Source organism: Littorina saxatilis, linkage group LG9, assembly GCF_037325665.1.
Source record: "Littorina saxatilis isolate snail1 linkage group LG9, US_GU_Lsax_2.0, whole genome shotgun sequence".
NCBI lineage: Eukaryota > Metazoa > Mollusca > Gastropoda > Littorinimorpha > Littorinidae > Littorina > Littorina saxatilis.
In genome coordinates, this window is record NC_090253.1 from 55248857 (window position 1) to 55263856 (window position 15000).

A 15000-nucleotide genomic window follows, 5' to 3' on the forward strand; every position below is an offset into this window, starting at 1 on the left:
AAGACTACCTATCCACTCGGTCACATACCAAAAATGAACAGCGTGAGTGCACACTGTGCCTAATTCGTGCAATAAACAGAGCTTTTGGGAGATTTAGCGCACCAATCAAATAAACCACCTTCTTCTTCTTCTTTTCTTCTTTTCAATCGCCGATCACACTTGGAGTCCAGATCTTGAGATATAATTAGTGGTCCTCTGCAGCGCAGCCACTGGCTCGTACAGCTTGTTGTGCAGGGACTCCGGCAATGGCCAGATTTCCTCTCTCAGCACCTGGTGGTTCCTGCAGTCTCGTAGGATGTGGGCCGTGTCCTGCTCTGCTTCTCCACAAGAACACATGGGGGAGGGCACAGCATGCAGCTTCCCGTGGAGATGCTGGTTAAGTCTGTTGTGTCCTGTTCTCAGGCGGAAGATGACCACCTGCTGTGGTCTGGATAGCAGGTGGTAGCTGTCCTGTGGCTGGGGCGTCCTGTGCAGAGACTTAATGATGGTCTTCATCTCTGTCAGGCTCACAGGGTTGTTCTCTTGCTCATCTTCTGCACCCAGCTTTGCCATCCTGTCCGCCTCTTCGTTTCCTTGTACACCACAGTGGGAGGGGATCCATTGCAGTACTGTCCTCAGGCTCTTGATGTTGTGTAGAGCGTGTTCCAGCTGAGGCAGTTTGCTACTGGTCATTCAATCAATGCCCGTCACTCCTGTCAGGGTATGGGCCGCCAACAACAGCTCTCCAGAGTCCTCTGTCCTGGGCCATCTTTTCTATCTGACTCCAGGTGTAGCCCATCTTTCTGGTGTCGGCCTCCAGGTCGCGTCGCCAGGTGTTTCTTGGTCATTGCTTGTAGTAAATAAACCACCGATTCCACGGAATTGGCACAGATTTGCCGACTTTGTGTAAATGTTCCTGAAATGTGCCCATTCTGAGGAATTAACAGCAATTTGCTTGTTCATTTTGCAACAACAGCAATTCTTCCGTACAGTACAGTAATGTTGTTCTTCAGACGTAAACCGTAGTAAAAGTTAATTTTTAAATTTTTTTAAAAACTGTTTAAAAAAAAATCTTGAAACGTACAGCCTGTGTTCTTGTTGAATGATTGGGACTGTCTGTTGAGAGATATAGTCTCCTTTGTGCGCAGGAAAATTTTCTCACTTTTACAAGCAGAGGGTGATATATTGATATATCACCACCTTGACTCTTTGCCCCATTGTCTGCTATTGTTATGTGATCCCAGTGTGCGTTGTCTGTCCTTGGAACAGGTACACTCAGGTTAAAGTCATCCAACACTCTGTACGATGCACGATATCTATCTCAGAAAGTGATCTCTTCAGAATCCTCTATATCACGAAAAAAAAGTTCTTGACAATTGAAGAAAGAAGGAAAGAAAACAAGTCGCGTAAGGCGAAATTACTACATTTAGTCAAGTAGCTGTCGAACTCACAGAATGAAACTGAACGCAACGCAACGCAGCAAGACCGTATACTCGTAGCATCGTCACTCCACCGCCCGTGGCAAAGGCAGTGCCAGTGGAATTGACAAGAAGAGCGGGGTATTCGTTGCGCTGAGAAGGATAGCACGCTTTTCTGTAGCTCTCTTCGTTTTAACTTTCTGAGCGTGTTTTTAATCCAAACATATCATATCTATATGTTTTTGGAATCAGGAACCGACAAGGAATAAGATGAAAGTGTTTTTAAATTGATTTCGAAAATTTAATTTTGATAATAATTTTTATATTTTTAATTTTCAGAGCTTGTTTTTAATCCAAATATAACATATTTATATGTTTTTGGAATCAGGAAATGATGAAGAATAAGATGAACGGGCAAGTGGACGGAAAGGCCTACCGTAAACCCATAGAAATGAATGCCTTAGCAGAGAATGTAGAGGTTTTCGTAATACCATTACACAAGAACGACTGCACCTTTGACGGACGCAATGGCGTAGTGGTAAGACATCGGCCTCCTAATCCGAAGGTCGTGAGTTTGAATCCCGGCCTCGGCCGCCTGGTGGGTTCAGAGTGGAGATTTTTCCGATCTCCCAGGTCAGCTTATGTACAGACCTGCTAGTGACTTATCCCCCTTCGTGTGTACACGCAAGCACAAACTCAAGTGCGTACGGAAAAGATCCTGTAATCCATGTCAGAGTTCGGTGGGTTATAGAAACACGAAAATACCCAGCATGCTTCCTCCGAAAGCGGCGTATGGCTGCCTAAATGGTGGGGTAAAAACAGTCATACACGTAAAAATCCACTCGTTCAAAAAAACGAGTTTACGTGGAAGTGTCAACCCATGAACGCAGAAGAAGAAGAAGAATGACTGCATCTTTAAAGCGGCCTATCCGCAAAATTCACAGTAGACGTCTTCTGTGTATCACAAAGTATTTTGTTTCTCAACATAACGCTCATGCCCTCTCCAACGTACACTCGTGTTTTTTTGTTCGTAAAAAATTAAAATCCACTCGTGCAAAAACACGAGTGTACGTACGTGGTAGTTCTAGCCCATGAACGCATTGGAAGAAAAGAAAAGATACCCTATCTGTTCGCGTGCGTGCATCGCATTTATCAAAACAGCGACACGCTCAGATTTGACGAAACGGGATACCCGCTTCTCCAGATTCCATCACAAAGCATACCGACTCTGTAACCTCACCCAAACCAGAATGCGCACATCTCAGTAGGTAATCTTTTGAAGACATTGATGTCGCTCATGAGCCTGAAGTGAAAATGTGTGGAATGTGTGTTTAAAAAAGAAGAAGAAGAGGAAATAAGTCCCGTGAAGCGATATCAAGACATTCAGTCAATATGTTGGCCTGAAACTAAACGATCAGCATTGAACACCCTGAATCAGTTATCAACAATCATAGCGAGGCTTGGCGAGCCGAAACTTTAAGACCTAGACGGGTCGCGCTGGTCTCCGCGAAGCTTGCGAAAATAACACTCTCACCACGACGCTGGCATCTTGTTGGAAGCAAAAAGCTCATCAGAAATTGGCATTAATATTTTATTGTATCTATTCTATTTTATTTCATAAACTTTATTACCCCAATGATGGGAAATTCGTGTCGCGTTCTCCTAGTGGAAAGCTTGCAGCAAGAGAGTCGCGCTACCCAGGTGTGTGCGTGTTTAGGTGTACTCAGCCACCTGCACTGATGGCAGAATGACCGAGGTCATCGTGCACGGATCTATTATGATTTGTACACAATTGTCTTCAGGGGAGGGAAGGTACTTTCGTTGTTACTCGAAGCTGCAGTTTTGCGAAATAACGGAAGCGATTATGATCATTTTCAGGTTAAAAACTCCCCCCCCCCAAAAAAAATAAAAAAATAAAAAATAAAAATAAAAAAAGACAGATCAGCATTTGGAACGTTTGATTCTTGACAAAACAGGACATTTACTAACCTTCTTTGCTTTTTGATGCTGGTTTTCGGAACGTTAGCAGTGAGAGAATGTTTTGGTTTTACGCCCTCACGGCAAAACCATTAGGGGCAAGGTACCGGGTGTTACCCCGACTTTGGATGAAATACTCAGTTGTATGCGGGTTTAGGTGTAACCAGCCACCTGCACTTAAATCAGATTGACCAAGGTCTTTTACGTGCCATTGTGGTGACACGGGGGTAGGGAATGGATACTGTCTCTGCGGCATGAACTTGACCCCGTGACCGTCCCCAATGTCAGCAGTCCGTCTGATTTTTGATTTATTTTTCAGGTGCGTTTTTGATTCCCTACCTGCTGATGCTGGTGTTCCTGGGTCTGCCTCTCTTCTACATGGAGCTTGCTCTGGGACAGTTCCACAGGAGTGGCCCCATCTCCATCTGGAGGCGCATCTGTCCCATGTTCTGTGGTAAGATTTCTGATACTGTTGTCTGGAGACGCATCTGTCCTATGTTCTGTGGTAAGATTTCTGATACTGTTGTCTGGAGACGCATCTGTCCTATGTTCTGTGGTAAGATTTCTGATACTGTTGTCTGGAGACGCATTTGTCCTATGTTCTGTGGTAAGATTTTTGATAGTTTTGTGTGGAGACGCATCTGTCCTATGTTCTGTGGTAAGATTTCTGATAATTTTGCAATCTGGAGACGCGTCTGTCCTATGTTCTGTGGTGAGATATCTGATAGTTTTGTCTGGAGACGCATCTGTCCTATGTTCTGTGGTAACATTTCTGATAGTTTTGTAATCTGGAGACACATAACATCTTTAACGGAAAGATTATTTGTATTCAGCGAGATTATTGGTTATATAAGAATTGTATTTGTTAGTACATTTATGTTAATGTTGAACCGGCACGGTTGGCCTAGTGGTAAGGCGTCCGCCCCGTGATCGGGAGGTCGTGGGTTCGAACCCCGGCCGGGTCATACCTAAGACTTTAAAATTGGCAATCTAGTGGCTGCTCCGCCTGGCGTCTGGCATTATGGGGTTAGTGCTAGGACTGGTTGGTCCGGTGTCAGAATAATGTGACTGGGTGAGACATGAAGCCTGTGCTGCGACTTCTGTCTTGTGTGTGGCGCACGTTATATGTCAAAGCGGCACCGCCCTGATATGGCCCTTCGTGGTCGGCTGGGCGTTAAGCAAACAAACGAACAAACAAACAAACAAACAAAAATGTTAATGTTAGTAATGTTTTATTCTTCCGTTTGTCCAGTTTATGCGTAATTAATATAATTTCTCAGATTTGAGATAATAAAGTTATTTTTTTCTTCTTTATTTGAATTTATGTATTTGGTGACACCGGTCGCTTGCTCTGTTTGTCCCGATACAATATTAACACAAGTAGCGGTCTTTCTTCGTTTTTCTAGGAATTGGATTCGGCATCTGCTTCGTGAGCACCTTCGTGGGAGCCTACTATAACACGATCATCGCCTACGCTTTGTACTACCTCGTCATGTCGTTTCGCTCAACTATGTTGTACGCCACTTGTGATAACAGCTGGAACTCGCCTGACTGCGTGGGACCTTTGGACATGGCCAACAGGAGTAACATGTCTGTTTCTTCCGCCGTTGAGTTTTTCAAGTGAGTTTTATTGCATTTTCTCTCTCGTTATGACAACAAAAACAACAACAACGTTATTGTCCATTAGAAACATACTCCTTCGGTTCACCATATCAGATCTGGCCAGGCGTCGACATATGTACACATACTCGAACACGTCACCTAAAAAACAACAACAACAACAACAACAACAACAACAACAACAAAAACAACAACAACAACGTTATTGTCCATTAAAAGCATTCTCCTTCGGTTCACCATATCAGATGTGGCTTAGTGTCGACGTATGTACACATACACAAACACGTCCCCCCCCAAAAAAAAAACAAAAAAAAACCCCCACCCAAACCCAAACACCCAAACCCACATCAACAACAACACTTTTTGGACCTCTGTATTAAGTGCATAGTAACTTCTCCGTGTCACCATGTACCAATGTTTTCAGTTATCACGTGCTTGAAGTGCACAAGTCACAGGGAATTGACGACCTGGGTGGTGTCAAGTGGCAGCTTCTGCTCTGTCTCATCGTCGTTTTCCTCGTCGTCTTCCTCTGCTGTTGGAAAGGGACAAAATCCACCGGCAAGGTATACGATTTGTTTCCCTTAGAAGAAAAAAATGTGTGCGGTGTGGGTGAGGGGAGGGTGGGTTGGTGTGTGTGTGTGTGTGTGAGTGTGTGTGTGTGTGTGTGTGTGTGTGAGTGTGTGTGTGTGTGTGTGTGTGTGTGTGTGTGTGTGTGTGTGTGTGTGTGTGTGTGTGTAGAGCGATTCTAAGAAACTACAGGACAGATCTTCATGACACTTTACATGTTAATTCTTCCAGATTATATCCCCAGATATTTTTTCTCTCTCATGATTTTTTTAATAAAAAGATGTGCGACACACACAAACCAACCCAGCACAATCACTGTACCCTCTGTGTATCACGTGCAGGCAGTGTGGGTCACGGCGACCTTGCCCTTCCTCATGCTTTTTGTGCTGCTCGTGCGCGGGCTGACGCTGCCAGGCGCTTCCAATGGCGTCATCTTCTATCTCAAACCAGACTTCTCCAGGCTCGCGCATTTAGAGGTAATTACCACAATCTCTTCCCTGATTCGTTGCTTTTACTTTATTGGTCTGATCAGCGCCTCTTCCCTTTTGGGATAATGAAACCGGAATATCTAAAGACAATCATGGTCTTACCATTGGCTGAATCATCTTCTAAGAGTGTGATAAACCCTCAGCCCTTATCTTTCAATTTCAAAAGCAGACGTCTGCAGTGAAGGAACAGGGCATGAAAAGGGTCCAAGTAATTAGATAAACTGTAAAGTATTACTTAAAAAAAATTGTGTTTCCACACCAGGACAAATACCAATGGCTGTGATGCTATATGGCGGAATAAAATCATGTTATCTTATTTTCTTGTTGTTATGAAGCAGTTCACTTAGACTAGCACAAACCTGTCCATAGGATAAAAGTATCTCTTCACTTGGGCAAGAATCAAAATTCTGGTTGTATTTTGTGTAGAATGGGAACTTTCTGGATGAATTAATTTGACAGGTTGAAGTAAGTGTCTACCACGAAATTAATCGATACGAACGCTGTCTCTTTGTTCAAATAATCTTTATTCAAACAATGACCACGGTTCTGCAATCAAAGAAAGGAAATGAACTATGTTGACTAATAGCATTAGGCAACATGGAACTGACTATTGATGTACGATTATGACTCAGCTAAATGTGTAAAGATAAAGATACTGCGCATGGACAGAATCTTGTGACTATGCATGAACAACACTATGATTGAATTATGAAGTAGCTTAATTGCATAGAACAGAACTTACAGATAAATGAGGTGATAGGTTCTTTCTGCAGTGCACGTGTATCATTTGCGACCATCTTTGATCTAGAGTTTTCAAGGAGTAATGTCCCTTGACTAAACTGTCTATTTGCAGGAATAGATCGCAATCAGTTAATTAACTCATCCCAAACTACCTGCTCTGCAGAGAAAGCAGCTAGCTTACAGATTCTTGGTATTGGTTATAGTGGATGGGTACTCTTCAGGGCTCCCCATAGCGCGCGCCCCTGCGTCCTATACGCACTAGAAGCCAAAAACACGTACTAGAAATATATGGAGGGAGTCCCTGGACGTACTACATTTTAAAAGAGCGGGTCCTAGGACGCACGAAATTTCCTTTATCGTGCGTACCGTAGATACCATTTTCAGACTGCAATCGACACTTCGCAGTACCCTATACTTGACCACAATGTTTTATAAGTACACTGGGACTTTTCGGTTTTTGGGCCCTTGGGACCCTCTAAAATACTGCAGTGGGGGTCCATGGACCCTCTAAAATTTAAAAGTGCGGGTCCCGGGACGCACTAGGAGGGGCGTCCGTGGGGAGCCCTGCTCTTATCCCATGTAAACACCTAGACGAAGTTATGGCTTCTTGTTATTGTTTTTGTTCTTATTCTTCTTCTGCGTTCGTGGGCTGAAACTCTCTACACTACTACACTAGTCTTTTTGCAATGCGGGTTGTAACGCGTTAGACCGCCCCCCACCCCTCCCGCGGCATTTAGGCAGTCATACTCTTCGGGTGGGAAGTTAAGGGTTAATAACAAGATGGCTAACTCGAGAAGGAAAGTCTCTGTAGGCTCATTCCGCACTTCAGACGCTAGTTCTTGGTGCTGGTAACTTCTTCTACTTCTTCAGCGTTCCAGAATTTTCTGGTTACGTGTGAGCTCGTTTGCCCATTTGGGTCCCCCAAACTATACTCTGAGAGCATAGTCAGCTTCACTCCGCTTTCGTTGAGTAGGCATACTGGGTATTTTCGTGTTTCCATAACCCACCGAACTCTGACATGGATTACAGGATCTTTTCCGTGCGCACTTGGTCTTGTGCTTGCACATAAGTTGACCTGGGAGATCGGAAAAATCTCCACTCATAACCTAGGTGCTGGTAACAATATTTAAGATAACAAAGATAGGACGACAAACATGAAACGTAATTTCAGTTTTAATAGGACAGAGAGGATATTGCGCTTACGGAACTAAAGATCCATTCATTTAATCCGCTTGAACGATATCACCTGAAATAAGCCAGCCTGTAGACTTTATCTTTGAAATTAAAAACAAAACAGAACAAGACATAACAGTCTACAGTTTATCTAACTACTTGGACCCTTGTCAAGTCCTTTCTCTTCTTTGCAGACGACTGCTTTTAAAATGGAAAGATAAGGAAAGATATCACACACCTAGAAGATGAGTCAGCCATGATCGTCTCTACTAGACCTTTTTTTCCCCTTTTTTTTCCCTTTTTTTTTCTTTTCTCTTCCCCCCCCCCCCCCCCTCTTTTCTCTCTCCTCTTCTTCTCTCTCTCTCTCCTCTCTCATCTCTTCTCTTCTCTTCTCTTCTCTCTCTCTCTCCTCTCTCATCTCTTCTCTTCTCTTCTCTTCTCCTCTCTTCTCTCTCTCTCCTCTCTCATCTCTTCTCTTCTCTTCTCTCTCTCTCTCCTCTCTCCTCTCTTCTCTTCTCTTCTCTTCTCTCTCTCTCTCCTCTCTCATCTCTTCTCTTCTCTTCTCTTCTCTTCTCTCTCTCTCTCCTCTCAGACTCTCCTCTCTTTTTTTTAATGTATTTTGTTGTTGTTATTTGATTCTCTTTTTGCTTGAACCCGACGCTTGTTCCCTCTCCCAGTATGCTCCCACGCCGCCCCGTCCCAGCACTCACTGCAACATCCGCCCCCGAACTTCGTTCCGCCGCCAGACTTTGTCGAATCAATGAGCCCCCAGTGTTGGTCAGACACCTGGGCACCCTCACTAATTTTACAGACACTCCAGACCTTCTTCTTTCGTCGTTTGTTTGCCATTATGGTTCCAGAACAAAATTGCAATTTCTTTAATGTCAGACGCATGACGCCTTCAGCTGATAATAGAAAAGAATCCAAGGGCATTAAGTGTTGTGAATGAAGACATCCGGCGACAGTTCTAAAGCAATCTTCTGATGAACATTCCTAATGTTTACAAGGCATGTTGATGATTATTGCACATGGCAGTATTATTTGTAATGTTATAGCATCTATCGTGTGGCCAAGGGTTAATTTGAAGAAGAAAAAACATTATTTGGTAAAAAGAACGACGACAACGACGACGTCTAAACCCACGTTTCGTGTTTATGAGTATTCGTACGGGTCTTTAAAAGTTTTGAATTCTAAGGCAACAACAAAAAAATAGTCTGTTTACGGTATCCCGACCGACCCTATTTTTTCGCGCGACCCCTAGACTTTATTTTGGCATTTGGGAAAAAAAAAAAAAGTCTTTGTTTTTTTGGGCAAAATAACTTGAAAATATGGTTTTTTTGGAGAAAAAAAAATCCCGACCTACCGACCCTATTTTTTTGGCCTATGTTACCGTAAACAGACTATTTTTTGGGGGGCCTAATGTTTGATCTTATTACATACTTGTTTTATATTGCGCCTGGGTCATCCTATCTGAATAAACAGGTCAAGCAAGAAAGCAAAATAAAAAGCAACAACAAAAAAAAAGCAGCTGCCTTAAGAAGCATACCCGTCGCGATATAACCTTCGTGGTTGAAAACGACGTTAAACACCAAATAAAGAAAGAAAGAAAGAAGCATACATACTCCTCGCGAAAACAGTTCGGCTGACCACCTCAGACGTGGCCAGTTTTTCCATGCCATGTCCCTCCACTTGGTCACATACCAAATTTGGACACCCAGGGTGCTTGCTGTATCTGTGTACAGTGGTAATTTTTGCTATGAATTTATTCATTTATGAATTGCATCTAATATATATATACGGTGTCCAAATTTGAAAAAGATCCACCGAGAACTTTGGCCGTGCATCGCGAACAGACAGACAGACAGACAGACAGACAGACAGACACACTAGTCGTATATATATATATATATATAGATATATAGCGCACTGGTGTCTTAAAAAAAAGAAGTAATTATTCATAAAAAAATTCCAACTCACCACAGCAAGCAGTAAGGGTGTTGCGTTTTGGTATATGACCAAGTGGAGGGATGGTCTTATCCCATGTAAAACTCTCTCGAGATCTGATGTGGTGAACTGGACTGTTTTCGCTGGAAGAAGTGTGCCTTTAAACTTTGGGATAGGCAGCCTGTGTTTATCTACGTTTCTCGAACCATTTTATTATATATGTTGGTTTAGGGTAACCCGACCGACCCTAATTTTTTCCCGCCGACCCTAAAACTTTTTTTTTCATTTCTCAAAAAAACACAAGAAACAAACAACCTCTGGCACATTTTGCAAACCATACCGAGACTAAAAATTTTTTAAACAAAAAATAAATAAAAAAGCCGACCTAAATTAATTTTTTTTATCATGTTCTCTAAACAAAGAGGGTCACCATGGGGGGGGGGGGGGGGGGGGGTGTCCGTACACGTGCACGTTGAGGCCAAACGGTGCACGTTACGAAAAAGCTTCATGCACGGTGCACGCCGGACCTCTGTGCACGGTGCACGCTACGAGAATTTCCCCATTCCCATGCACGTTACGTCCAAAAAGCCCATTCCCGGTGCACGTGGTAAAGCATCGCCCCCCTCAACAAACATATATTTTTGTTTGGCCTTAGACAGACAATAAAATTGGCTCGCACGAGTTCCAATAATTTTAAATCCGTGGCTTGTGATTAGGCCTAAGTCTTACACCGTTTTGACGATTTGTGTCTCAGCGACAGTAAAGTATCTATCCGCTGCATTGCTTCCAGAGGCTATTTTAAGTAAAGGTATCTAAATACTTTCACAGGAAGCGTGCTGGTTTCTTATCAAACATTTATTTTTGTCCAAATCATGAACATTTCAAAGATGTTTCTGTTCGAGAGATTGACTGTTTTGTGGAAAGATTGTAATAAATGTGTTTGACCTTCAATGGATATTGACATTTTGATGTACAATACCTCTGGCTTTTATTCGTTTATTTTTTTCTTTGAATATGTATGTGCTGTTGAAATATGTTAATAGTTCATGTATTTATTTAATGAACAATAAAGTGTTGTAATTGACATTGTTATTGACATTGTTATTAGCATTGTTATTAACATTGTTATTGACATTGTTATTGACATTGTTGTGTTAATTCATATTGCATCCACTATCCTGACCGGCACGGTTGGCCTAGTGGTAAGGCGTCCGCCCCGTGATCGGGAGGTCGTGGGTTCGAACCCCGGCCGGGTCATACCTAAGACTTTAAAATTGGCAATCTAGTGGCTGCTCCGCCTGGCGTCTGGCATTATGGGGTTAGTGCTAGGACTGGTTGGTCCGGTGTCAGAATAATGTGACTGGGTGAGACATGAAGCCTGTGCTGCGACTTCTGTCTTGTGTGTGGCGTACGTTAAATGTCAAAGCAGCACCGCCCTGATATGGCCCTTTGTGGTCGGCTGGGCGTTAAGCAAACAAACAAACAAACAAACAAACAAAATCCACTATCCTCGTGTTGTGTGCAGGTGTGGGTGGACGCTGCTGCTCAGATCTTCTTTTCACTGGGTCCAGGGTTTGGAGCTCTCATCGCTCTGTCCAGCTATAACAAGTTCCACAACAACTGCTTCAAGTATGATCTGTTCACATTTGATTCTTCTCTAGGCATTGTAGAATCTTTATAATGTATTCAGTGTTGTCTGGGCATAGTAGAATCTTAGCAATGTCTTCAGTAGAAATTTTGTGAAAAGTCTAAAACCCTATTATCAAGTTTCAGTCGTTATCTTGTTTGTTATTTCTGGCTCTTTTATCACTTATTGGACTTACAGTGTGTGTATGTGTGAGTGCGTGATTGTGTGAGTGTGTGTGTGTGTTTTGTGTGTGTGTGTGTGTGTGTGTGTGTGTGTGTGTGTATGTGTGTGTGTGTGTGCGTGTGTGTGGATGTGTGTGTGTGGATGTGTGTGTGTGTGTGTGTGTGTGAGTGGATGTGTGTGTATGTGTGTTTGTATATGATTGTTTATTTGTGTTTGTGTGTGTGCGTGTGTGTGTTCGTGCGCGCGTGCGTGTGCAACTTGTGAACTTGATGGTAACGCAAAAAGAGAGACACTGTTTAAACGACCATGTTCGGTCGGTCGCTCAAACGTTTCTCAGGGACAGAATTGAGTCCATTTTCAGTGAATGATCTGATTAGTATGTCTTTGTCCGTTCACTTCAGAGACCAAAGGTCGACATAGTAATGAGCGATTCGTCTCACAATCTCAGATCTGGCCATGCTGTTACAGCGGATCCATTTAGACACTTACTAAAAATCAGCAACCTGTCTTCTTTCTGCATGTTTTTCTTTTAATAGATTATTTTCTTAAAAGCAACTGGTGTCGAAATATGAAATTAACTCATTTAAAAGAAATCTCATTCTGCACAGCAAGCAGTCAGGTTGTTGAGTTGTGGTATGAGACCAAGTGGAGGAGTTGTCTTATCATAATGTAAAGAAAAAAAAAGAAAAAAAAAAGAGAAAAAAGAATGCATGGGTAGATCCAAAAACAAAGAGAATGCCAACGTTCCAAAATTCAGAATAAAAAAACCCAAGAAAGGTAGGTTGTTGAAACGTTTGTTATTGACAAAACAATACATTCACAGATATTTCGACCCAACGGTCTTTTAAGTGAACAGACAAACAAATATTCACACAAAACTTATCTTGATAGAATCAGTTTTTGCCCACTCGTCAGGAAGCCGAGCGAATGAATCTACAAACTGATTCTGTCAAGATAAGTTGTGTGTGAATATTTGTTTGTCTGTTCACTTAAAAGACCGTTGGGTCGAAATATCTGTGAATGTATTGTTTTGTCAATAACGAACGTTTCAACAACTTACCTTTCTTGTTTTTTGATTCTGAAAATTGGAACGTTGGCAGTCTCTTTGTTTTTGGATCTACCCATGCATGGGTAGAACCTTAGATGCTGTAGAACTGGTTTTACACGAAGGACTTTGCCTAAACTTGTCAACGACTATAACCTCTATTGACTATTTATTCTTGCACTCTTGTTTTTTCAGAGACGCAATACTGACGTCCATTATCAACTGCACAACGAGTTTCGTGGCGGGGGTGGTGGTGTTCTCCGTCCTTGGCTACATGGCGCATTTGCAGAACACCGACGTCGAATCCGTTGCCACTCATGGTAAGCGCAATGTGGTTGTGCTAATTACGCAGTCCATGAAGCAGTGTTGATAACATGGGTTAAAGCCATATGTACTCGATGACTATACACGCTAATTGCTTTACCAACAGCTGGAGACATGCTAAATTAAGTTCCCTGCAAAATATTGTGGTCTAGGACCCCTTCAATGTTGAGATATGTTAATTTTCATTTTGATCTGGATCGTCCTATTTATAGATTTGCCAACAGAGGTAGCGTTGACGCAAGGGAAATAACTCCGCGTCTTTGTTTACATCCAAAGTTTTTGAGACTCTAAAACAAGCTGTAATGCATGTATATGGTCCGCGCATGGCGACATATCGTCATTACATGGTCTTATGGTGCGTTTGACATCGATTATGGGCAAACTACACTTTGTAAACACGGGAGCGCGTACATATGCCTTTAAGTAATTGTATGTGTTGCTATTGCTTCCCCCCCCCCCCCCCACTCCCTTGTTCTTAATATTGTTCTTGTTCTTGTCCTTCTTGTTCTTGTTGGTGATCTTCTAGATCTTGATCTTGTTCTTCTTGTTCGTTCGTTTGTTTGTATGTGTGTGTGTGTGCGTGTGTATGCGTGTATGTGTGTGTGTGAGTGCGTGTATGTGTGTGTGTGTGTGTGTGTGTGTGTGTGTGTGTGTGTGTGAGTGTGCGTGTATTTGTGCGTGTGTGTGCGTGTGCGTGTGTGTGTGTGTGTGTGTGTGTGTGTGTGTGTGTAAGTGTGTGTGTGTGTGTGTATTTTTTTAATCTTTTTATTAATTATTTAATTAATACACTAATTAATTAATTAACTTATGTTTTAATCAGGTCCAGGGCTGGTGTTTGTGGTGTACGCAGAGGCCATCGCCACTCTGTCGGGGTCCGCGTTCTGGGCGGTCCTCTTCTTCCTCATGCTTATCGCCCTTGGGCTGGACAGTACGGTCAGTGCAATAAGCAGAAAATGTTGCTTTTGTGTAATTATAGAGCAGATAAAAGGAGATGTTATCGCCCTTGGGCTGGATAGTACGGTCAGTGCAATACGCAGAAAATGTTGCTTTTGTGCAAATATCAGGCAGTTAAAGGGCTTCCTCAGTTAATGAGCTCGAAGTTGACTTCACGAATTCTTCGCTAAATCTTTTTACCGAAAATTCAGTGCCCAATTTTCTTGCAGCGGGCTTCGTAAAGTGGACTGCGCCCAATTATGAATAAGGCAAAAAGGGGCAGATGTCTCGAAAAGCACGTAGTGTCCATTGGCAATGTAAGGGAGGTCATCGCAACTTGATATTTATGTGTACAATGGAAATGTGATTACTTCCCTCTATATTAAAGTTGTTCTGCGATGACACCAAGTAAGGATGTTCAGAAGTAACTCTGTCGGTTATTTTATGGGCTGTGCCGGAAGAGTTGCGCCCCATTCGAAAGGGTGAAGCAAGCACATCCCGCTGATCAGTGGAGTCAAACAATTATGGCAACACTCAATCAATCAATCAATATGAGGCTTATATCCCGCGTATTCCGTGGGTACAGTTCTAAACGCAGGGATTTATTTTTTATTTTTATTTTTATTTTTATGCAATTTATATCGCGCACATATTCAAGGCGCAGGGATTTATTTATGCCGTGTGAGATGGAATTGTTTTACACAATACATCACGCATTCACATCGGCCAGCAGATCGCAGTCATTTCGGCGCATATCCTACTTTTCACGGCCTATTATTCCAAGTCACACGGGTATTTTGGTGGACATTTTTATCTATGCCTATACAATTTTGCCAGGAAAGACCCTTTTGTCAATCGTGGGATCTTTAACGTGCACACCCCAATGTAGTGTACACGAAGGGACCTCGGTTTTTCGTCTCATCCGAAAGACTAGCACTTGAACCCACGTACCACCTTGGTTAGGAAGGGGGGGGGGGGGGG

General features: G+C 42.7%; 1 protein-coding gene across 2 annotated transcripts in view; it reads left to right on the top strand.

The window, feature by feature from the left end:
* The window catches only part of LOC138976515 (sodium-dependent noradrenaline transporter-like), a 61557-nt gene that overhangs the window by 39038 nt on the left and 7519 nt on the right, over window positions 1–15000 (top strand). For both annotated transcript variants that reach the window (XM_070349381.1, XM_070349380.1), the window contains exons 3-9: window positions 3694–3828; window positions 4781–4994; window positions 5419–5557; window positions 5903–6037; window positions 11433–11536; window positions 12958–13082; window positions 13907–14019. In XM_070349381.1, the coding sequence (XP_070205482.1) occupies window positions 3694–3828; window positions 4781–4994; window positions 5419–5557; window positions 5903–6037; window positions 11433–11536; window positions 12958–13082; window positions 13907–14019 (965 nt within the window). The remainder of the gene's footprint in view (window positions 1–3693; window positions 3829–4780; window positions 4995–5418; window positions 5558–5902; window positions 6038–11432; window positions 11537–12957; window positions 13083–13906; window positions 14020–15000) is intronic.